Source organism: Pseudophryne corroboree, chromosome 4, assembly GCF_028390025.1.
Source record: "Pseudophryne corroboree isolate aPseCor3 chromosome 4, aPseCor3.hap2, whole genome shotgun sequence".
In the NCBI taxonomy this organism is placed as follows: domain Eukaryota; kingdom Metazoa; phylum Chordata; class Amphibia; order Anura; family Myobatrachidae; genus Pseudophryne; species Pseudophryne corroboree.
Window position 1 is genome coordinate 314,136,053 of NC_086447.1, and position 22,681 is coordinate 314,158,733.

A 22,681-nucleotide genomic window follows, 5' to 3' on the forward strand; every position below is an offset into this window, starting at 1 on the left:
GCACACAGCGCCATTTTCCCTCACAGAAAGGCTGGTGGGAAGGCTCCCATGCTCTCCCCTGCACTGCACTACAGAAACAGGGTTAAAACAGAGAGGGGGGGCACTGATTTGGCGATATGTATATATATATATTAAAATGCTATAAGGGAGGAACACTTATATAAAGGTTGTCCCTGGATAATTATAGCGTTTTGGTGTGTGCTGGCAAACTCTCCCTCTGTCTCCCCAAAGGGCTAGTGGGTCCTGTCCTCTATCGGAGCATTCCCTATGTGTGTGCTGTATGTCGGTACGTGTGTGTCGACATGTATGAGGAAAATATTGGTGAGGAGGCGGAGCAAATTGCCTGTAAAGGTGATGTCACTCTCTAGGGAGTCGACACCGGAATGGATGGCTTATTTATGGAAATTACGTGACAATGTCAACACGCTGCAAGCCGGTTGACGACATGAGAGGGCCGGCGAACAAATTAGTATCTGTCCAGGCGTCTCAAACACCGTCAGGGGCTGTAAAATGCCCATTTACCTCAATCGGTCGACACAGACCCAGACACGGACACTGATTTCAGTGTCGACGGTGAAGAAACAAACGTATTTTCTTTTAGGGCCACACGTTAAGGGCAATGAAGGAGGTGTTACATATTTCTGATACTCCAAGTACCACAAAAAAGGGTATTATGTGTGAGGTGAAAAAACTACCTGTAGTTTTTCCTGAATCAGATAAATTAAATGAAGTGTGTGATGATGCGTGGGTTTCCCCCGATAGAAAATTATTGGCGGTATACCCTTTCCCGCCAGAAGTTAAGGCGCGGTGGGAAACACCCCTCAGGGTGGGTAAGGCGCTCACATGCTTATCAGAACAAGTGGCGGTACCATCTACGGATAGGGCCGTACTTAAGGAGCCAGCTGATAGGAGGCTGAAAAATATCCTAAAAAGTATACACACACATGCTGGTGTTATACTGCGACCAGCGATCGCCTCAGCCTGGATGTGCAGAGCTGAGGTGGCTTGGTCGGATTCCCTGACTAAAAATATTGATACCTTTGACAGGGACAGTATTTTATTGACTATAGAGCATTTAAAGGATGCATTTCTATATATGCGAGATGCGCAGAGGGATATTTGCACTCTGGCATCAAGAGTAAATGCGATGTCCATATCTGCAAGAAGATGTTTATGGACACGACAGTGGTCAGGTGATGCAGATTCCAAACGGCACAAAGATGTATTGCCGTATAAAGGGGAGGAGTTATTTGGGGTCGGTCCATGGGACCTGGTGGCCAGGGCAACTGCTGGAAAATCCACCGTTTTTTACCCTAAGTCACATCTCTGCAGAAAAAGACACCGTCTTTTCAGCCTCAGTCCTTTCGTCCCTATAAGAGTCATATCTGCCCAGGGATAGAGGAAAGGGAAGAAGACTGCAGCAGGCAGCCCATTCCCAGGAACAGAAGCCCTCCACCGCTTCTACCAAGTTCTCAGCATGACGCTGGGACCGTACAGGACCCCTGGATCCTACAAGTAGTATCCAAGGGGTACAGATTGGAATGTCGAGAGGTTTCCCCCCTCGCAGGTTCCTGTAGTCTGCTGTACCAATGTCTCCCTCCGACAGGGAGGCAGTATTGAAAACAATTCACAAGCTGTATTCCCAGCAGGTGATAATAAAATTACCCCTCCGACAACAAGGAAAGGGGTATTACTCCACACTATATGGTGGTACTGAAGGCTAGGTGAGACCTATTCTAAATCTGAAAAATTTGAACACTTACAAGGGTTCAAATCCAGATGGAGTCACTCAGAGCAGTGATAGCAAAGAACAAGGGGACTATATGGTGTCCCGGGACATCAGGGATGTTTACCTCCATGTCCCAAAATTTGCTTTTTCTCACCAAGGGTACCTCAGGTTCGTGGTACAGAACTGTCACTATCAGTTTCAAGACGATGCCGTTGGATTGTCCAAGGCACCCCGGGTCCTTACCAAGGTAATGACCGAAAGGAGGATTCGTCTTCAAAGAAAATGGACGACCTCCTGATAAGAACAAGGTCCAGAGAACAGTTGGAGGTCGGAGTAGCACTATCTCAAGTAGTTCTACGACAGCACGGGTGGATTCTAAATATTCCAAAACCGCAGTTGTTCCGACGACACGTCTGCTGGTCCTAGGGATGATTCTGGACACAGTCAAGGAAAAGGTGTTTCTCCCAGAGGAGAAAGCCAGGGAGTTATCCGAGCTAATCGGGATCCTCCTAAAACCAGGAAAAGTGTCAGTGCATCATTGCACAAGAGTCCTGGTAAAAATGGTGGCTTATTACGAAGCGCTTCCATTCGGCAGATTTCACGCAAGAACTCTTCAGTGGGATCTGCTGGACAAATGGTCCGGATCGCATCTTCAGATGCATCAGCGGATAACCCTATATCCAAGGACAAGGGTGTCTCTCCTGTGGTGATTACAGAGGGCTCATCTTCTAGAGGGCCGCAGATTCGGCATTCAGGATTGGATGCTCGTGACCACGGAGGCCAGCCTGAGAGGCTGGGGAGCAGTCACACAAGGAGTGTGATCAAGTCTGGAGAATTCTCTCCACATAAATATACTGGAGCTAAGAGCAAATTTATAATGCTCTAAGCTTAGCAAGACCTCTGCTTCAAGGTCAGCCGGTATTGATCCAGTGGGATAACATCACGGCAGTCGCCCACGTAAACAGAAAGGGCGGCAGGAGGGCAGTGGCAAAACTGCAAGGATTTTTCGCTAGGCGGAAAATCATGTGATAGCACTGTCAGCAGTGTTCATTCCGGGAGTGGACGACTGGGAAGCAGACTTCCTCAGCAGGCACGACCTCCACCCGGGAGAGTGGGAACTTCATCGGGAAGTTTTCCGCATGATTGTGAACCGTTGGGAAAGACCAAAGGTGGACATGATGGCGTCCCGCCCGAACAAAAAATGGGACAGGTATTGCGCCAGGTCACGAGACCTTCAGGCGATAGCTGTGGACGTCCTGGTAACACCGTGGGTGTAACAGTCGGTGTATGTGTTCCCTCCTCTGCTTCTCATAACCAAGGTATTGAGAATTATAAGACATAGAGGAGTAAGAACTATACTCGTGGCTCCGGATTGGCCAAGAGGGACTTGGTAACCGGAACTTCAAGAGATGCTCACAGAGGACTAATGGCCTCGGGAGCTAAGAAGGGATTTGCTTTCAGCAAGTACCATGTCTGTTCCAAGAGGAACCGTGGCATCGGCCTTTAAGAAAGGACCTGCTCCAGCAGGGACCTTGTCTGTTCCAAGACTTACCGCGACTGCGTTTGACGGCATGGCGGTTTGAACGCCGGATCCTAAGGGAAAAGGCATTCCGGAAGAGGTCATACCTACCCTGGTCAAAGCCAGGAAGGAGGTGACCGCACAACGTTATCACCACATGTGGTAAAAATATGTTGCGTGGGTGAGGCCAGGAAGGCCCCACGAAAAAATTTCAACTAGGTCGATTTCTGCACTTCCTGCAAACAGGAGTGTCTATGAGCCTCAAATTGGGGTCCATTAAGGTTCAAGTTTCGGCCCTATAGATTTTCTTCCAGAAAGAATTGGCTTCAGTTCCTGAAGTCCAGACGTTTGTCAAGGGAGTATTGCATATACAGCCCTTGTGTGCCTCCAGTGGCACCGTGGGATCTCGACGTAGTGTTGGGATTCCTCAAATCATATTGTTTTGAACCACTCAAATCTGTGGATTTGAAATATCTCACATGGAAAGTGACCATGCTGTTGGCCCTGGCCTCGGCCAGGCGATTGTCAAAATTGGCGGCTTTGTCTTACAAAAGCCCATATTTGATTTTCCATTCGGACAGGGCAGAACTGCGGACTCGTCCCCAGTTTCTTCCTAAGGTGGTGTCAGCGTTTCACCTGAAACAACCTATTGTGGTGCCTGCGGCTACTAGGGACTTGGAGGACTCCAAGTTGCTAGACGTTGTCAGGGCCCTGAAAATATATATATACACAAGGAAGGTGGGCTCATCTTGGGCGGCTGCCCGAGGGGTCTCGGCTTTACAACTTTGCCGAGCAGCTACTTGGTCAGGGGCAAACACGTTTGCTAAATTCTACAAATTTGATACCCTGGCTGAGGAGGACCTGGAGTTCTCTCATTCGGGGCTGCAGAGTCATCCGCACTCTCCCGCCCGTTTGGGAGCTTTGGTATAATCCCCATGGTCCTGACGGAGTCCCCAGCATCCACTAGGACGTTAGAGAAAATAAGATTTTACTTACCGATAAATCTATTTCTCATAGTCCGTAGTGGATGCTGGGCGCCCATCCCAAGTGCGGATTGTCTGCATTACTTGTACATAGTTATTGTTACAAAAAAATCGGGTTATTATTGTTGTGAGCCATCTTTTTTAGAGGCTTTTTTAGAGGCTACTTCATTGTTATCATACTGTTAACTGGGTTCAAATCACAAGTTGTACGGTGTGATTGGTGTGGCTGGTATGAGTCTTACCCGGGATTCAAGATCCTTCCTTATTGTGTACGCTCGTCCGGGCACAGTACCTAACTGAGGCTTGGAGGAGGGTCATAGGGGGAGGAGCCAGTACACACCATGTGATCCTAAAAGCTTGCTTTTGTGCCCTGTCTCCTGCGGAGCCGCTATTCCCCATGGTCCTGACGGAGTCCCCAGCATCCACTACGGACTATGAGAAATAGATTTATCGGTAAGTAAAATCTTATTTTCTTTTACGTCCTAGATGATACCTGGGTCCATTTAGTACCATGGGGTATAGATGGGTCCACTAGCAGCTTTGGGCACTTTAAGAAATCAATAGTGTGCGCTGGCTCCTCCCTCTCTGACCCTCCTACCAGGGGCGAGCTGAGCCACTAAAAACAATACCCACACTGGCAGTACAGCTTACAGGGGTTCTAACCTGCTGTTAAGCGTCACAAATACCTCAGCCAGTATTAAAAAATAAATAAAAAAAACTGGTAGACAGCGTGCCATTACGGGGGCAGGGCTTCACTATGAGCGGATCCAGCAGCTCACCAGCGCCATTTTCCCTCTGCAGCTCACACTGACAAAACGGGCAGGGAAGCGCAGCTCCTCCACAAGGACTCCACATTTCCTCAGCGGTACCAGGGGTTCTTAGTAAGGGGGGGAGCGGCGTTAGAATACTAAGTCCCTATCAAGGGTACTTAGTATGCAACCCAGCTAAGCTTGGCATTAGCAAGAAGGGCACTGTGTGGCTGGCTCCATCATACTCTGTGTCTCCCTAGAAGGGCTCTGTGTGGGTTACTTGTGCTTAACCCTTTCCGCTGTGTGTGGGTGTGATTTCATATTTACGATGTCAAAGGAGTGTGTTTCATGCACAGCGGAGTGTTTTTCTTCCTCAGGGGGATCACTACAATGTACTCAAGATAGTACATATTCTCAGGCTAGTGGATCCGAACCAGCATAGTTGGATTAACTAAAAGGGATGATCTTGAATATTTCTAATAAATTATCCCAGAATGAGAAAGAGACACACAATACTTAAGACAGTCTGTGGATGACCTGATGAATAGAGATTCAGGCACCACACCAGCACCTCAGACCCCTACCATTTGTCCACAAAAGCGTATACTGGCCCAAATCCTGCAAACTGACGCTGATGACGACATGTCAGATGCAGAGGAGGGTGAGGTGGACTCAGTGGGGGGGATGCAGCACTGTCACAGGGGGTACAGGCTCTGATAGAAGCTATTAGAGACGTCCTGCAAATTCCTGATAAGGTGACAGAGGAGGATGAGGGGTCTTATTTTAATGTAAAAAATAAATCCCCTGCTACTTTTCCTGCATCAAAAGAGTTGAATTCTCGGTTTAAAGAAACTTGGGTTAATCCTGATAAGAAGTTTCAGATCCCTAAGAGATTACTCATATCCTTCCCTTTTCCTCAGGATGATAGGAAAAAATGGGAAAACCCACTGATTGCTGACGCATCGGTGTCTACGTTGTCACGCAAGATAGTCTTACCTGTCCCTGGAGCAGCCTCCTTAAAGGACACGGCTGACCGCAAAATTGAGACCACTCTCAAATTCCTGTACACAGCTGCTGGGGTGGCCCAGAGACCCACCATTGCTTGTGCGTGGATCACTAGGGCCATTGCTAAATGGTCAGGAAATCTAATTGACGGGTTAGATTCCTTATCCAGGGGGGAGATAGTTTTACTCCTACAGCTTATACAGGACTCTGCCAATTTTATGGTGGAGGCCATAAAAGTAATTGGCTTGCTCAACGCACGCACCACTGCCATTGCAGTGTCAGCACGCAAGGGCTTGTGGCTACGCCAGTGGACTGCGGATGCGGATTCCAGGAAAGGTGTGGAAAGCCTACCATTCACAGGTGAGGCCCTCTTTGGAGATGAACTGGATACGTGGATATCCAAGGCTACGGCGGCTATGTCTACATACATACCTTCCTTATGCAGCCCCCCAGCTAGGAAGACCTACTCTGGTCCAACTCTGCAGTCCTTTCGGTCAGACAAATTTAAAAGTAAAACCAGAGGTTCTTCTATAGGCTTCAAAACCAATAGAGGTAAACCCAGAAAACAAGCAACTGCAGGTTCACAGGAACAGAACTCCGGTTCTGCTTCCTCAAAGCTTACAGCATTACAGTGGACCACACTGCCTGGGAGACAGGCAGGTGGGAACCCGAATAAAATATTTCAGTCACATATGGGCAACATCATGCCAGGCAGGATCCCTGGGTCAAAGATTTTATCACCCAGGGCTTCAGACTGGAGTTTCAGGAACTCCCACCTCACAGATTCTTCAAATCAGGCTTACCAGCTCAAGAGGTAAGTATGACTTTACAGGACAATTCAAAAACTGGTACAGACTCGAGTCATTGTTCCAGTTCCACTTCAGCTGCAAAACAAGGGTTATTATTCCAACCTGTTTGTGGTACCAAAACATGACTGTTCGTTAAGGCCCACTTTAAACCTCAAGTCACTGAACCCATACTTGCAGGTGTTCAAGTTCAAGATGAAGTCTCTGGGAGCAGTGATCTCGGGTCTGGAGGAGGGGGAATTCCTGGTGTCTCTGGATATCAAGGATGCGTACCTTCATATTCTGATTTGTCCACCTCATCAGGCTTATCTAAGGTTTGCACTACAGAACTGTCCCTACCAGTTCCAGGCCCTGCCATTTGGCCTCTCCACGGCACCGAGGGTGTGCACCAAGGTAATGGCAGAGATGATATTTCTCCGCAAACAAGGAGTGAACATAATACTGTACCTGGACAATCTGCTGATAAAAGCACCATCCAGGGAGAGGTTGTTGGGACAACATTGCCCTCTCAACCCGACTACTCCAGGATCATGGATGGATTCTGAACCTACCAAAATCCCACCTGGAACCAACACTGAGGCTTCCATTCCTGGGGATGATATTAGATGCAGAGGCTCAGAAGGTATACCTTCCATTAGAAAAGGCATTGGTAATCCAGTCGATGTTGCGGGATGTTTGAAAACCAACCCTGATATCGGTGCATCTATGCATTTGCCTTCTGGGGAAGATGGTAGCCTCTTACGAGGCACTGCAGTGCGGAAGGTTTCACGAAAGGCCCTTTCAGCTGGATCTGTTGGACAAATGGTCCGGATCGCATCTTCACATGTACCAGAGGATACGTCTGTTGCCAAAAGCCAGAATTTCTCTTCTGTGGTAGCTTCAGACTTTTTTCACCTGACCGAGGGCCGAAGGTTCGGGATTCAAAATTGGATTCTGCTAACCACAGACTCAAACCTCAGAGGTTGGGGAGCAGTCACCCAAGGGGAATAGTTCCAAGGAACATGGTAGTCAGGAAATCATTCTTTCAATCAACATTCTGGAACTAAGGGTCATATACAATGCCCTTCTACAGGCGTCACATCTTCTTCAATATCACGCCATTCAGGTTCAGTCGGACAATGTGACGGTGGTAACGTGCATAAACAGACAGGGCGGAACGAAGAGCAAAGCAGCAATGTCAGAGGTAACAAGGATTCTCCTCTGGGAAGAAAGACACGCTTCTGGCGTTGTTGGCAATCTTCATTTCGAGAGTAGACAACTGGGAAGCAGACTTCCTCAGCAAACACGACCTCCACCCAGGAGAGTGGGGCCTTCACCCGGAAGTGTTCGGGTGCTTGACTCGTCGGTGGGGAATTCCACAAATCGACATGATAGCCTCGTCTCAACAAGAAGCTCAAGCATTATTGTTCCAGGTCGAGAGACCCACAGGTAGTGGTGGTGGACGCTGTGGTGACTCCATTGGTCTACCAGATGGTATACATGTTTCCCCCTCTTCCATTGATCCCAAGAATTCTCAAAAGAATAAAAAGGGAGAAGATTCAAGCAATTCTCATTGCTCCGGACTGGCCAAGAAGGGCCTGGTACATGGATCTACTGCAGATGCTCTTAGAGGATCCGTGGCCTCTACCTCTTCGTGAGGATCTTCTACAACAGGGGCCGTTCGTCTATCAAGACTTACCACGGCTACGTTTGACTTCATGGAAGTTGAGCGTCAAATTCTAGCCCGGAAAGGGATTTTGGATAGGGTTATTCCAACCTTGATTCAAGCCAGAAAGGGGGTAATGTCTAAACATTACCACCGTATTTGGGAAAAATACGTCTCTTGGTGTGAGAACAGGAAATTTCCTACGGTGGAATTTCAACTGAGATGTTTTCTGCAGTCAGGTGTGGATGTGGGCCTACGTTTGGGCTCCATAAAAGTTCAGGTTTCGCCCTTATCCATTTCTTCCAGAAACAATTGGCTTCTCTCCCTGAGGTTCAGACATTTTTGAAGGGGGTTCTGCACATTCAACCGCCCTTTGTGCCTCCTACGGCACCTTGGGATCTCAACGTGGTGTTGCAGTTCCTACAATTGGAATGGTTTGAGCTTTTACAGGACGTTGATGTCAAGTTTCTTACGTGGAAGACAGTCACACTGTTGGCCTTGGCTTCAGCAAGACGTGTGTCGGAGCTGGGGGTTATCTCACAAAAGCCCATATTTGATTTTTCATGAACATAGAGCTGAACTCAGAACTCGTCAGCAATTTCTTCCTAAGGTGGTGTCTGAGTTTCATATCAACCAACCTATTGTGGTTACTGACACTTCTGCTACTTCAAAGTCCTTGGATGTTGTGCGAGCTTTGAAGATCTATGTGAAGCCGACAGCTCGTCACAGAAAATCGGACTCGCTGTTTGTTCTCTATGATCCCAATAAAATTGGCTGTCCTGCTTCAAAGCAGTCTATTGCTCACTGGTTCAGGCTTACTATCCAGCATGCTTATTCTACGGCAGGTTTGTAAGATCTGTACAGGCCCACTCTACTAGGTCAGTGGGTTCTTCCTGGGCGGTTGCCCGGGGTGCCTCGGCTTTACAGCTCTGCCGAGCAGCTACTTGGTCAGGTTCGAACACGTTTGCTAAGTTCTACAAGTTTGATACTTTGGCCTCTGAGGACCTTCAGTTTGGTCAATCAGTTCTGCAAGACCCTCAGCACTCTCCCACCCAATTTGGGAGCTTTGGTATTAAATGGACCCCAGTATCCTCTAGGGCGTAAGAGAAAATAGGATTTTAATTACCTACCGGTAAATCCTTTTCTCATAGTCCGTAGAGGATACTGGGCGCCCGCCCAGTGCTTTGTGTATTCCTGCACGGTTACTTGGTTAAGTATTGTTGTTGGTTCAGCTGTTGCGGTTTCTGTTCAAGTTGGGTTAGCATGGCTTTTCTCTTGTTTGTGTGTGCTGGTTCGAATCTCACCACTGTCCTTTTAAATCCTTCTGTCAAAGTATGTCCGACTCCTCGGGCACAGTTTCTAGACAGAGTCTGCTAGGAAGGGCATAGAGGGAGGAGCCAGTGCACACTATTGATTTCTTAAAGTGCCCAAGGCTCCTGGTGGACCCGTCTATACCCCATGTACTAAATGGACCCCAGTATCCTCTACGGACTACGAGAAAAGGATTTACCGGTAGGTAATTAAAATCCAATTTATTTTTTTTAAATATTTTTTTTTAACATGGGAGGGGGCGGTGCTTAACTGAAGGCGCCAAACAGTGCAGTGCTACACAGGACTTTTTACTCGGACTGGTGAGAGCATGCTTAGACTCTCTGCCTCCTTATAACCTGTACCTCTCCTCCATGCAGGGTGAGCACAGGTGCAGAACTGCACAGCTACTACAGTTGTAGCATTCTTTTGCAAAGAGAACATAGACAAAGACCAATATAGCTCATACCTCAAAGCTGCAGTGTCAAGTCTCCTACCAACTGTGAACATCCCTCAGTCTGTAGGGGTGTTATACTGGTTGGGGGAGACAGGGAATTCGGGTGGATTATGTGGTCTCTGCTGTGTAGTTTACCACGTTCACGTCTGTCTGTGGGTGTATACTAAAGCATGATGGGCAGGTCAAACACAAAGGCTTTTCAGAAGCTACAGTATTTTCCTGTAATCAGTATAACTAAATTTACTCTGTCAAATCCACAAGGTAATTTTAACTTGTGCGAGTCTTGTTCTCTGTCGGACTCTCACAAGTCTGATGTCTCTAACACCTCACCTTGGGTGTCTGTTCTGGCTGGATCCGTGGCGATTTTATCGGCAGAGTCCCGCAGGTCAGAACCAGCCTTTGCTAAGGACTTGGTTAAGTCCATGGAGAGTCTCGTTACAATTATCGTGTCTTCTAGCATACCTTTTCCTACTTCTTCCCTTAGAAACGTCCACTTCTGGCGAATTTTCAGTCTGACGAATCAGACAAGCGACAACTTCACGAGGAGGAGGAAGGCGAATGGGAGGAAGTTCTGGAGGACTCAGCACAGGACACGTACTCCGGTGCCCAGGGAGTAGAACCATTGATTCTGGCGGTAAAGAAGGTCCTCATTTTCCAGAAGACCCTGTACCTGAACCCAAAGAATTCCAGTTGATTTCTGGGGTTGATTCTCGACACGAAACCTACAAAGAGTCATCCTACCAGTGGACAAAGCACAGGACATCCATCTTAAAGTTCAGATGGTTTTAAAAACTAAATTGGCATCGTTACACCTTTCGTATTCGACCATTAGGGAAGATGATGGCGGCCTTCGAAGCACTGCAATTCGGCCGTTTCCATTCCAGACCATACCACCTGGACCTTCTGTCTCAACGGTCAGGCTCTCACCTCCAACTACATTGACGGGTCCACTTATCTCCTCGGACCAGACTGTCACTTCCCTGGTGGCATACACTCAACAACCTGATGGCAAGAAGTTGTTTCGGAATTTGGAATTGGACTATTCTGACAACAGATGCAAGTCTCCGTGGTTGGGCTGCAGTGGTCCTGGATTATCACTTTCAAGGAAGGTGGTCAAACCAGGAAAGCCAGTTACCTATAAACGCTCTAGAACTCGGGGCAATCTACAATGCACTAACGGCAGCTTCCCACTTTCTTTGGACTCGTCCTGTTCGTGTGCAATCCTCTACTCTGGATGTGGTACGAGCCTTGCGCATTTGTCGCTAGGATGGCTACCTTATGGAAATAGGACATGCTGTTCGTGTCGTATGACGCTGGCCGCAGGGGCTGGCTGGCTTCCAAGCAGACTTTAGCCAGATGGATTCGCTTCACCATCCGTCAGGCATATGTCGGCAGGGACCTACGACCTCCAACTTCTATTGTAGCAAATTCCACCAGATCGATGGGCACGTCTTGGGCGGCATGTTGAGCTGCTTCTACCCTACAACTTTGTCGTGCGGCCACTTGGTCTTCATCTAATACCTTTATTACGTTTTATCGGTTTGACACGTTTGCTGCTTCGGCTTCTCATTTTCGCCAATTAGTTCTGCAGGTTTCTCAGAGCTCTCCCATCTATGGGGAAAACTTTGGGACGTCCCCAGCGTAAGCTTCCAGTGTCCCCTAGAGGATGAAAGAAAATGGGAATTCTCTAACGTCCTAAGTGGATGCTGGGGACTCCGTAAGGACCATGGGGATTAGCGGCTCCGCAGGAGACTGGGCACAACTATAAAGAAAGCTTTTAGACTACTGGTGTGCACTGGCTCCTCCCACTAAGACCCTCCTCCAGACCTCAGTTAGATTCTTGTGCCCGGCTGAGCTGGATGCACACTAGGGGCTCTCCTGAGCACCTAGAAAGAAAGTATATTTAGGTTTTTTTATTTTCAGTGAGATCTGGTGGCAACAGACTCACTGCAGCGAGGGACTAAGGGGAGAAGAAGCGAACCTACCTAACAGGTGGTAGTTTGGGTTCTTAGGCTACTGGACACCATTAGCTCCAGAGGGATCGACCGCAGGACCCGACCTTGGTGTTCGTTCCCGGAGCCGCGCCGCCGTCCCCCTTACAGAGCCAGAAGCATGAAAAAGGTCCGGAAAATCGTCGGCAGAAGACTTCGGTCTTCACCAAGGTAGCGCACAGCACTGCAGCTGTGCGCCATTGCTCCTCATGTACACCTCACACTTCGGTCACTGATGGGTGCAGGGCGCTGGGGGGGGGCGCCCTGAGGGCAATAAATAACACCTTGGCTGGCAAATATACATCATATATAGTCCTAGAGGCTATATAGATGTAAAATTACCCCTGCCAGTATTACAGAAAAAGCGGGAGAAAGTCCGCCGAAAAGGGGGCGGGGCTTCTCCCTCAGCACACTGGCGCCATTTTTCCCTCACAGTTCCGCTGGAAGGAAGCTCCCTGGCTCTCCCCTGCAGTCTGAATACGACAGAAGGGTAAAAAAGAGAGGGGGGGGGGGCACTAAATTTAGGCGCAGTATAGATAATATATATATATAAAAAGCAGCTATAGGGAAAACACTCATTGATAGTGGGATCCCAGTGTTATATAGCGCTCTGGTGTGTGCTGGCATACTCTCTCTGTCTCTCCAAAGGGCTTTGTGGGGTCCTGTCCTCTGTCAGAGCATTCCCTGTGTGTTTGCGGTGTGTCGGTACGGCTGTGTCAACATGTTTGATGAGGAGGCTTATGTGGAGGCGGAGCAGATGCCTGTAAATGTGATGTCACCCCCTGCGGGGTCGACACCTGAGTGGATGGTGCTGTGGAAGGAATTATGTGATAGTGTCGACTCCTTACATAAAAGGTTTGACGACATACCAAATGTGGGACAGCCGGCTTCTCAGCCTGTGTCTGCCCAGGCGTCTCAAAAACCATCAGGGGCTCTAAAACGCCCGCTACCTCAGATGGTTGACACAGATGTCGACACGGATACTGACTCCAGTGTCGACGACGAAGAGACTAATGTAACTTCCAGTAGGGCCACACGTTACATGATTGAGGCAATGAAAAATGTGTTGCACATTTCTGATGTTACCCCCGGTACCACAAAAAAAGGGTATAATGTTTGGAGAGAAAAAACTACCAGTAGCTTTTCCTCCATCTGAAGAGTTAAATGAAGTGTGTGAAGAAGCGTGGGCTTCCCCTGATAAAAAGCTGGTAATTTCTAAGAGGTTACTAATGGCGTACCCTTTCCCGCAGAGGATAGGTCACGCTGGGAAACATCCCCTAGGGTGGATAAAGCGCTCACACGCTTGTCAAAAAAGGTGGCACTACCGTCTCCGGATACGGCCGCCCTGAAGGAATCTGCTGATAGAAAGCAGGAGGCTATCCTGAAATCTATATATACACACACAGGTGTGATACTGAGACCGGCTATAGCTTCAGCCTGGATGTGCAGCGCTGCTGTTGCGTGGTCAGATTCCCTGTCAGAAAATATAGATACCCTAGATAGGGACACTATATTGCTAAACGTAGAGCATATAAAAGACGCACTTTTATACATGAGGGATGCACAGAGGGATATTTGCCGGCTGCCGTCCAAAATTAGTGCAATGTCCATTTCTGCCAGGAGAGGGTTATGGACTCGGCAGTGGACAGGTGATGCAGATTCCAAACGACATATGGAAGTTCTGCCTTTATAAGGGTGAGGAATTGTTCGGGGATGGTCTCTCGGACCTCGTTTCCACAGCAACAGCTGGGAAATCTACATTTTTACCCCATGTTCCCTCACAACCAAAGAAAGCACCGTATTATCAGGTACAGTCCTTTCGGCCCAATAGGGGCAAGCGGGTTAAAGGCGCGTCCTTTCTGCCCAGAGGCAGAGGTAGGGGAAAAAAGCTGCAGCATACAGCCAGTTCCCAGGAGCAAAAGTCCTCCCCCACTTCCTCTAAGTCCACAGCATGACGCTGGGGCTCCACAGGCGGAGCCAGGTACGGTGGGGGCCCGTCTCAAAAATTTCAGCAATCAGTGGGCTCGCTCACGGGTGGATCCCTGGATCCTTCAAGTAGTATCTCAGGGGTACAAATTGGAATTCGAGACGTCTCCCCCCCGCCGTTTCCTCAAATCTGCCTTGCCAACCACTCCCTCAGGCAGGGAGGCAGTGTTACAGGCAATTCAAAAGCTGTATTCACAACAAGTGATAGTAAAGGTGCCCCTACTTCAACAAGGAAGGGGTTACTATTCCACAATGTTTGTGGTACCGAAACCGGACGGTTCGGTGAGACCCATTTTAAATTTGAAATCCTTAAACACATATATAAAAAAATTCAAGTTCAAGATGGAATCGCTCAGGGCGGTTATTGCAAGCCTGGACGAGGGAGATTACATGGTATCGCTGGACATCAAGGATGCTTACCTACATGTCCCCATTTACCATCCTCACCAGGAGTACCTCAGGTTTGTGGTACAAGATTGTCATTACCAATTCCAGACGTTGCCGTTCGGTCTCTCCACGGCTCCGAGGGTCTTTACCAAGGTAATGGCGGAAATGATGATACTCCTTCGAAGGAAAGGAGTTTTAATTATCCCGTACTTGGACGATCTCCTGATAAAGGCGAGGTCCAGAGAGCAGTTGTTGGTAGGGGTAGCACTATCTCGGGAAGTACTACAACAGCACGGCTGGATTCTAAACATTCCAAAGTCACAGCTGGTCCCTACGACACGTCTGCTGTTCCTAGGGATGGTTCTGGACACAGAACAGAGAAAAGTGTTTCTCCCGGAGGAGAAGGCCAAGGAGCTGTCATCTCTAGTCAGAGGCCTCCTAAAACCAAAACAGGTGTCGGTGCATCACTGCGCGCGGATCCTGGGAAAAATGGTAGCTTCCTACGAAGCGATTCCATTCGGCAGGTTTCATGCAAGAACCTTTCAGTGGGACCTGTTGGACAAGTGGTCCGGATCGCATCTTCAGATGCATCGTCTGATAACCCTGTCTCCAAGGACAAGGGTGTCTCTGCTGTGGTGGCTGCAGAGTGCCCATCTTCAAGAGGGCTGCAGATTCGGCATACAGGACTGGGTCCTGGTGACCACGGATGCCAGCCTTCGAGGCTGGGGAGCAGTCACACAGGGAAGAAACTTCCAAGGACTATGGTCAAGTCAGGAGACTTCCCTGCACATAAATATTCTGGAACTAAGGGCCATTTACAATGCCCTAAGTCAGGCAAAACCCCTGCTTCAAAACCAGCCGGTACTGATCCAGTCAGACAACATCACGGCGGTCGCCCATGTAAATCGACAGGGCGGCACGAGAAGCAGGACGGCGATGGCAGAAGCCACAAGGATTCTCCGATGGGCGGAAAATCACGTGTTAGCACTGTCAGCAATGTTCATTCCGGGAGTGGACAACTGGGAAGCAAACTTCCCCAGCAGGCACGACCTCCACCCGGGAGAGTGGGGACTTCATCCAGAAGTCTTTCAAATGATTGTAAACCAGTGGGAAAAACCACAGGTGGACATGATGGCGTCCCGCCTAAACAAAAAGCTAGAAAAATATTGCGCCAGGTCGAGAGACCCGCAGGCGATAGCTGTGGACGCTCTGGTAACACCGTGGGTGTACCGATCGGTTTATGTGTTCCCTCCTCTTCCTCTCATACCAAAGGTACTGAGGATAATAAGGAGAAGAGGAGTAAGAACTATACTCATTGTTCCGGATTGGCCAAGAAGAGCGTGGTATCCGGAACTTCAAGAAATGAGGTCAGAGGACCCATGGCCTCTACCGCTCAGACAAGACCTGCTGCAGCAGGGGCCCTGTCTGTTCCAAGACTTACCGCGGCTGCGTTTGACGGCATGGCGGTTGAACACCGGATCCTGAAGGAAAAGGGCATTCCGGAGGAAGTCATTCCTACGCTGATTAAAGCTAGGAAAGAAGTAACCGCAAACCATTATCACCGCATATGGCGAAAATATGTTGCGTGGTGTGAGGCCAGGAAGGCCCCAAAGGAAGAATTTCAGCTGGGCCGGTTCCTGCACTTCCTACAGTCAGGGGTGACTATGGGCCTAAAATTGGGTTCCATTAAGGTCCAGATTTCGGCTCTATCGATTTTCTTCCAGAGAGAATTGGCTTCACTACCTGAAGTTCAGACTTTTGTTAAGGGAGTGCTGCATATTCAGCCCCCTTTTGTGCCTCCAGTGGCACCTTGGGATCTCAACGTGGTGTTGGATTTCCTAAAGTCACATTGGTTTGAGCCACTGAAAACCGTGGATTTAAAATATCTCACGTGGAAAGTGGTCATGTTATTGGCTTTGGCTTCGGCCAGGCGTGTTTCAGAATTGGCGGCTTTGTCATGTAAAAGCCCTTATCTGATTTTCCATATGGATAGGGCAGAATTGAGGACTCGTCCCCAGTTTCTCCCCAAAGTGGTATCAGCTTTTCATCTGAACCAACCTATCGTGGTGCCTGCGGCTACAAATGACTTGGAGGCTTCCAAGTTGTTGGATGTAGTCAGGGCCCTGAAAATTTATGTTTCCAGGACAGTTGGAGTCAGACAGACTGACTCGCTCTTTATCCTGTATGCGCCCAACAAGTTGGGTGCACCTGCTTCAAAGCAGACTATTGCTCGCTGGATCTGTAGTACGATTCAGCTTGCACATTCTGCGGCGGGACTGCCGCATCCTAAATCAGTAAAAGCCCATTCCACGAGGAAAGTGGGCTCTTCTTGGGCGGCTGCCCGAGGGGTCTCGGCTCTTCAACTTTGCCGAGCTGCAACTTGGTCAGGGGCAAACACGTTTGCAAAATTCTACAAATTTGATACCCTGGCTGAGGAGGACCTTGAGTTCTCTCATTCGGTGCTGCAGAGTCATCCGCACTCTCCCGCCCGTTTGGGAGCTTTGATATAATCCCCATGGGTCCTTACGGAGTCCCCAGCATCAACTTAGGACGTTAGAGAAAATAAGAATTTACTCACCGGTAATTCTATTTCTCATAGTCCGTAGTGGATGCTGGGCGCCCATCCCAAGTGCGGATTGTCTGCAATACTTGTATATAGTTATTGCTTAACTAAAGGGTTATTGTTGAGCCATCTATTGAGAGGCTCAGTTGTTATCATACTGTTAACTGGGTATTGTATTACGAGTTATACGGTATGATTGGTGTGGCTGGTATGAGTCTTACCCGGGATTCCAAAATCCTTCCTTCTTGTGTCAGCTCTTCCGGGCACAGTATCTTAACTGAGGTCTGGAGGAGGGTCTTAGTGGGAGGAGCCAGTGCACACCAGTAGTCTAAAAGCTTTCTTTATAGTTGTGCCCGGTCTCCTGCGGAGCCGCTAATCCCCATGGTCCTTACGGAGTCCCCAGCATCCACTACGGACTATGAGAAATAGAATTACCGGTGAGTAAATTCTTATTTTTTCCACAGGGGACACTGGACGCCCTCCACAGCTCTATTACGGGCTTCTTGTAGATAGTGTTTTTTGGTGTTTCACCGGTTTGTCTGTTCTGTGTATATGTTCTTCTTTCTCTGTTCCATCTCCTCTCAGTCTATATTTTTCTAACTGGGGGATGATGGGTACTAGAGTGGGAGGAGCTACACATGTTTCTAAATGAGTATGTGACAGCTCCCTGCAACCAAGCCTCTATCCCCAGCGTAAGCTTCCAGTGTCCCTTGTGGAATTAGAGAAAAGGATTTACCGGTAGGTACCAAAATCCCATTTTCTCCTATACTTGGCTCTGGTTTTGCCAGCTAGAATTATCGCACAAATTCAGTTATCGCTATTTTGGAATAGGATAGGTGTGAAAAACGGGTGTGCGCAGTCTGTTATAAGTTGTTTTTTTGTGAGATAGGTGCGATAACGGATTTCATTATCACGGCTAATAGAATACCGCCCTCTCTCTCTCTCTCTCTCTCTCTCTCTCTCTCTCTCTCTCTCTCTCTCAAAAACAGATCACTCATCAGTTGTCGTTTATAAAGTCTTATTTAGAGATTACATATGTTCTATGCTTTTAGTAATCTGTGCTATATTGTACTTCTTGCAAGGTTATGACTCTTCTTGTATATTTTTCAGCACCCAGTAACTCGTTTTATTGCCAAATATACGTTTGACTCGTATCAAAAATCATATGAGAAGGAAATGGCTCTAATTCACATTGAAAATGAAAAAATTTTGCTCAGGTAAATAACTAGCCAGGAATAAAAAATGCCAATGAAATGTGTATTAAATACTGGGCTTACTGTTAAATAAATAAGAAATTAATACATGATTAAATAATTAGAATGGTAACCTCCCCCTTCAGTTGAGGAGGAGCAGTAAAATTGATGCTGCTTAGTGATGTTTTACTCACATATTGGCCCTCATTCCGAGTTGTTAGCTCGCTAGCTGCTTTTAGCAGCTTTGCACACGCTAAGCCGCCGCCCTCTGGGAGTGTATCTTAGCATAGCAGAATTGCGAATAGAAATTTCTTAGCAGTTTCTGAGTAGTTCCAGACTTACTCCTACATTGCGATCAGTTCAGTCAATTTCGTTCCTGGTTTGACGTCACAAACACACCCAGCGTTCGCCCAGACACTCCCCCGTTTCTTCAGACACTCCCGCATTTTTCCCAGAAACGCCAGCGTTTTTTCGCACACTCTCAGAAAACTGCCAGTTTCTGCCCAGAAACACCCACTTCCTGTCAATCACACTACGATCACTTCAACGATGAAAAATCTTCATTATGCCGTGAGTAAAATACCTAACTTTTGTGTAAAATAACTAAGCGCATGCGCTCTGCGAACCTTGCGCATGCGCAGTAAGCGACTAACTGCAGTATAGCGAAAATCGGCAACGAACGAACAACTCTGAATGACCCCCATAATCACCAATGGGGCAGCTGTACTGCGCCTTGTAGAGTTATAAACTACCAACAAATTGGCTCCTGTCCTTTCTCAAACACAGCCTGTAAAATTACAGTTAGGAGCTGATTGCTTGGTAGTTTATCACTCTATGCTTTATCTTTCTCCAAGGTCTAGTACATCTGCTTCCAAGTGTGTGTTTCTGCTGTTACTGAGAGGAGCTCCTCCATACAGTTTCATGAGAAAAGCAATGCAGGGGTAGTGGAAAGACCTGGTAATTTAGTATGATAGGTACATGGGCTGCGTCATAGAAAAACAAGTGACTGCATCCCAATTGAAACTGTTCAGTCCTGAGCCAGTCGGTTATGGACACTAACTCCCCACCTCTATAGCTCTTCAATTGAATCTTTCTCCTACCATTATAATTTACTCTGTGCTGTTGCAGGCAATTGCTGTGCGATTATTACACCCTTGAAGCAGTGAAACATGTAGGAATGCATTTATCAGGATTGTGGTGTTGCCACACTTTCTACACCAGAAATAAACCTGTGAAATGGTTGATGAGGTGGGTTAACATACTCGCCCTATCCCTGTCGGGATTCTTTGGTTCGGGGTGTCGGTATGACAGTCTGCATCCCATCTGCCGGGATATCGTATGTATCCCAAACCATTAATACACATCCTAGAAATTATACAAGTTTGGCAATTTATAACAGTAGCAGTTTGTTTCAGTTACTTGTAAGTAATTTTGCCATTTCCTGTCACTTGAGGAGAGCCAACATTGCTTCTGTGGGTAGATATCTTATTCATGTGCCCATGGCACGTTCTATTGGTATTTATGCTGTCAATGTAACTAATAACGTAACTGTTCTTTAACTTTGTGCATTGATGTTGGAAGAGCCTATACCAAATCTGTTTTTTATTTTAATTTTTATTTTTTTAAACTCTTCAACAGACTCTATGAAAAGGAAGCGCGCCGTCACATGAGGCAGAGAGGAGACGGCCCATGGTACCAGTTTGAGACCCTCGATAAAAACCTTATTGATAATTCACCAAGAGTGAATCCTGATTTTTAGTGCATCTACCTACTCATCACAGTAATTGTCATATGTGACTTTCTCTGTTTTCAAATAAACTTTATATTAGTCTTTTGTTGTAGAAATGAAATTATTCCTGTGAAAAATAAAAAAAACGTATTTACTGCTAAACTCATTGGGAGACATTTTATGGTCCAAAGAATAAAGGATGCTCATAGCAATCAGTCTGCTTAAATATTACTCAACTGCTGTAGACAAGTTACAGTAAGATTTCTATTGATATTTGCTTTCTTCCTAAAATTAAGTGAGCTTGACAATAATAACACCCAAATTCCCAAGGTATTTTCTGTGTGCACTGAAAACATAGTAAAGTAAAGAAATGTTAGACTGGCCAGGACTCCTAGATCTGTGTGTAATAAATATATGCACTGCATCCGGGAAGTATTCACTGCGCTTCACTTTTTACACATTTTGTTGTGTTACAGCCTTATTCCAAACTGGAATAAAATATTTTTTTCCCTCAAACGCACAATACCTCATAATGACAAAAAGTGTTTTTTGAGTTTTGCAAATTTGTTACAAGTAAAAAAAAAAAACCAAAGAAATCACATGTACATAAGTATTCACAGCTGATAGGGTAATAAATCTATTCAGGTCGGATTATGAACTCTCTTCAGTCATCAGTCAGAATGCTGTTCTCCTTTAGCAACCGGTTGGAGGTCAATGAATGATAAGATGACACAAATTTATGCGTAATCGAAGCAAATCATAAGTGACCCCCTTGAGGGCCGTCATGGCTTTATTATTTATAGCTTGAACACAAAGGGTTTATGCTTGCCAATACATTTTAGCCAATCAGAATACACCATGTATGTCTTGAATACATCGATTGTCATACAATGTTAGAAGTGGCAACTAGGACAGCCTTGAAAATGGTTATTATTTCGTTTATCAGTCTTTCGGACATAAACTCAAAAGATTTCTTTCTTTATTCTTCTCAATTAGCCTTGGATATATCTGGTGTTGCTTTGTCCGTCTTGGATACATTTCCAATACATTTAATGTTGCATTTGTCTTGTACAAGTCATGCCTTAAAACAAGATTATTCAGCAAATACAATATTCTGACCAGCTCTGCACATTTTTCTTAAGGACATATCAACTCATTTTGTGATTAACAGTAAATATCTTTGTTAAATGTGAAAAAGCTTGAATCAATATATATTTGCCATTTAAAGGAAGCTCATACACTATCATTTCCCCTCTTTTTGATTCCACTTTTTCTCCCTAATATCTACCTACACTATCTAGGCCTGAACTATTTTCTTTCAGTAAACCAGTCCCCTGGACTTATAGTCCAAACCTTGGGGATTACCCCTAACAATAATCAAAGGATAAGCAACTTCATTCTTCTGGCTGGAGAGTCACTGTCAACTTCTTCAAGTGGGATGCACGTAATCAAATATCACGACCTTTCACCTTAATTTAAGGTAGACATGGTTAGCAGCACTTGATATGGACCATCATATCTTGGTTTAAAGGTCTTTCTCACATGTCTCTTTAAATAGACCCAATCTCCTGGATTTAGCTTATGCGTAGCTGATCCTTCTGGGTCTGGAATGGAAGAAAACACTCGGCAATGGAGGTTAGTCAATGTTTTACAGACCTCCTGTACATAACCTGTAAAAATCATCATGATTATGTTGTAATTGTTGTGGATAATAACCTGTTCTTAGAGCTGACCCAAACACTATTTCATATGGAGTCAGTTTACTAGGTTTCATGGGTGTGGTCCTAATATTAAACAAGACTATAGGTAGGCATTCTGGACAAGTTCTTTTGGTTTCTGTCATTTTCTGTAGTTTTAGCTTAAGGTCAAAGTTCAGATGTCCCCCCTCCCACTCGCCTGGGGCTGGTAAGGCACATGGAAGGCCTGCTGTACCCCCAAATCTTTCATTATATGCTGCATGACTTCTCTTGTGAAATGTTTACCTCTATCTGATTCTATAACCTCAGGTATCCCAAATCTACATACTTCTGCTATCAGTTTCTTTGCAGTGGTTTTTGCTGTGGCTTTGCTTACTGGCCAGGCTTCGGCCCAGTGACTAAACATGTCCGTTGCTACTAGTACATATTCATATGGACCGCTTCGTCGCCACTGTATATAACCCATTTGAAAGACTACAAATTGACAAGAGGCTTTGGGTATAGTTCCTAGAGGTGTCTTGGTTCTTTTTCCTGGATTGCTGATTTCACAGATCCAGCATCCTGCTACAAAGTTTGTTGCCGCTTTATTGAAGCCTGGAGCTATTCAATGCTCTTGTACTCTATTCACCGTGGCTTCCTTTGAATGGTGTACTTGTCCATGAGCTACTTGTAACATAGGTGGAAATAGAGCTGCTGGTAGACAGTACTTCAATTCTCTTGACTTCCAAAGTCCATGTTCATCTTCTTCTGCCCCCAGTCGTGTCCATTTTTCTTTTTCTCCTTGTGATGCTTGTTGTTGAATTTTGATCAGCTTCTGTTCACTAGGCATTTGCTTCACATCTTGAGCTACGAAGACTTGCTCAAGTTCTTTTGATTGTAAGGCAATTCTCTTGGCTTCTGCATCTGCAAATGCATTTTCTTTAGCTTCCATGGT

The 22,681-nt window shown here is 46.6% G+C and overlaps 1 protein-coding gene across 1 annotated transcript in view; it reads left to right on the plus strand.

The window, feature by feature from the left end:
• Window positions 1-20,152, plus strand: part of NDUFB5 (NADH:ubiquinone oxidoreductase subunit B5) — an 87,070-nt gene extending 66,918 nt beyond the window's left edge. The window contains exons 5-6 of the mRNA XM_063916318.1: window positions 18,239-18,345; window positions 19,960-20,152. Of these exons, the coding sequence (XP_063772388.1) occupies window positions 18,239-18,345; window positions 19,960-20,080 (228 nt within the window). The 3' untranslated portion in view covers window positions 20,081-20,152. The remainder of the gene's footprint in view (window positions 1-18,238; window positions 18,346-19,959) is intronic.
• Window positions 20,153-22,681: the final 2,529 nt, after the last annotated feature.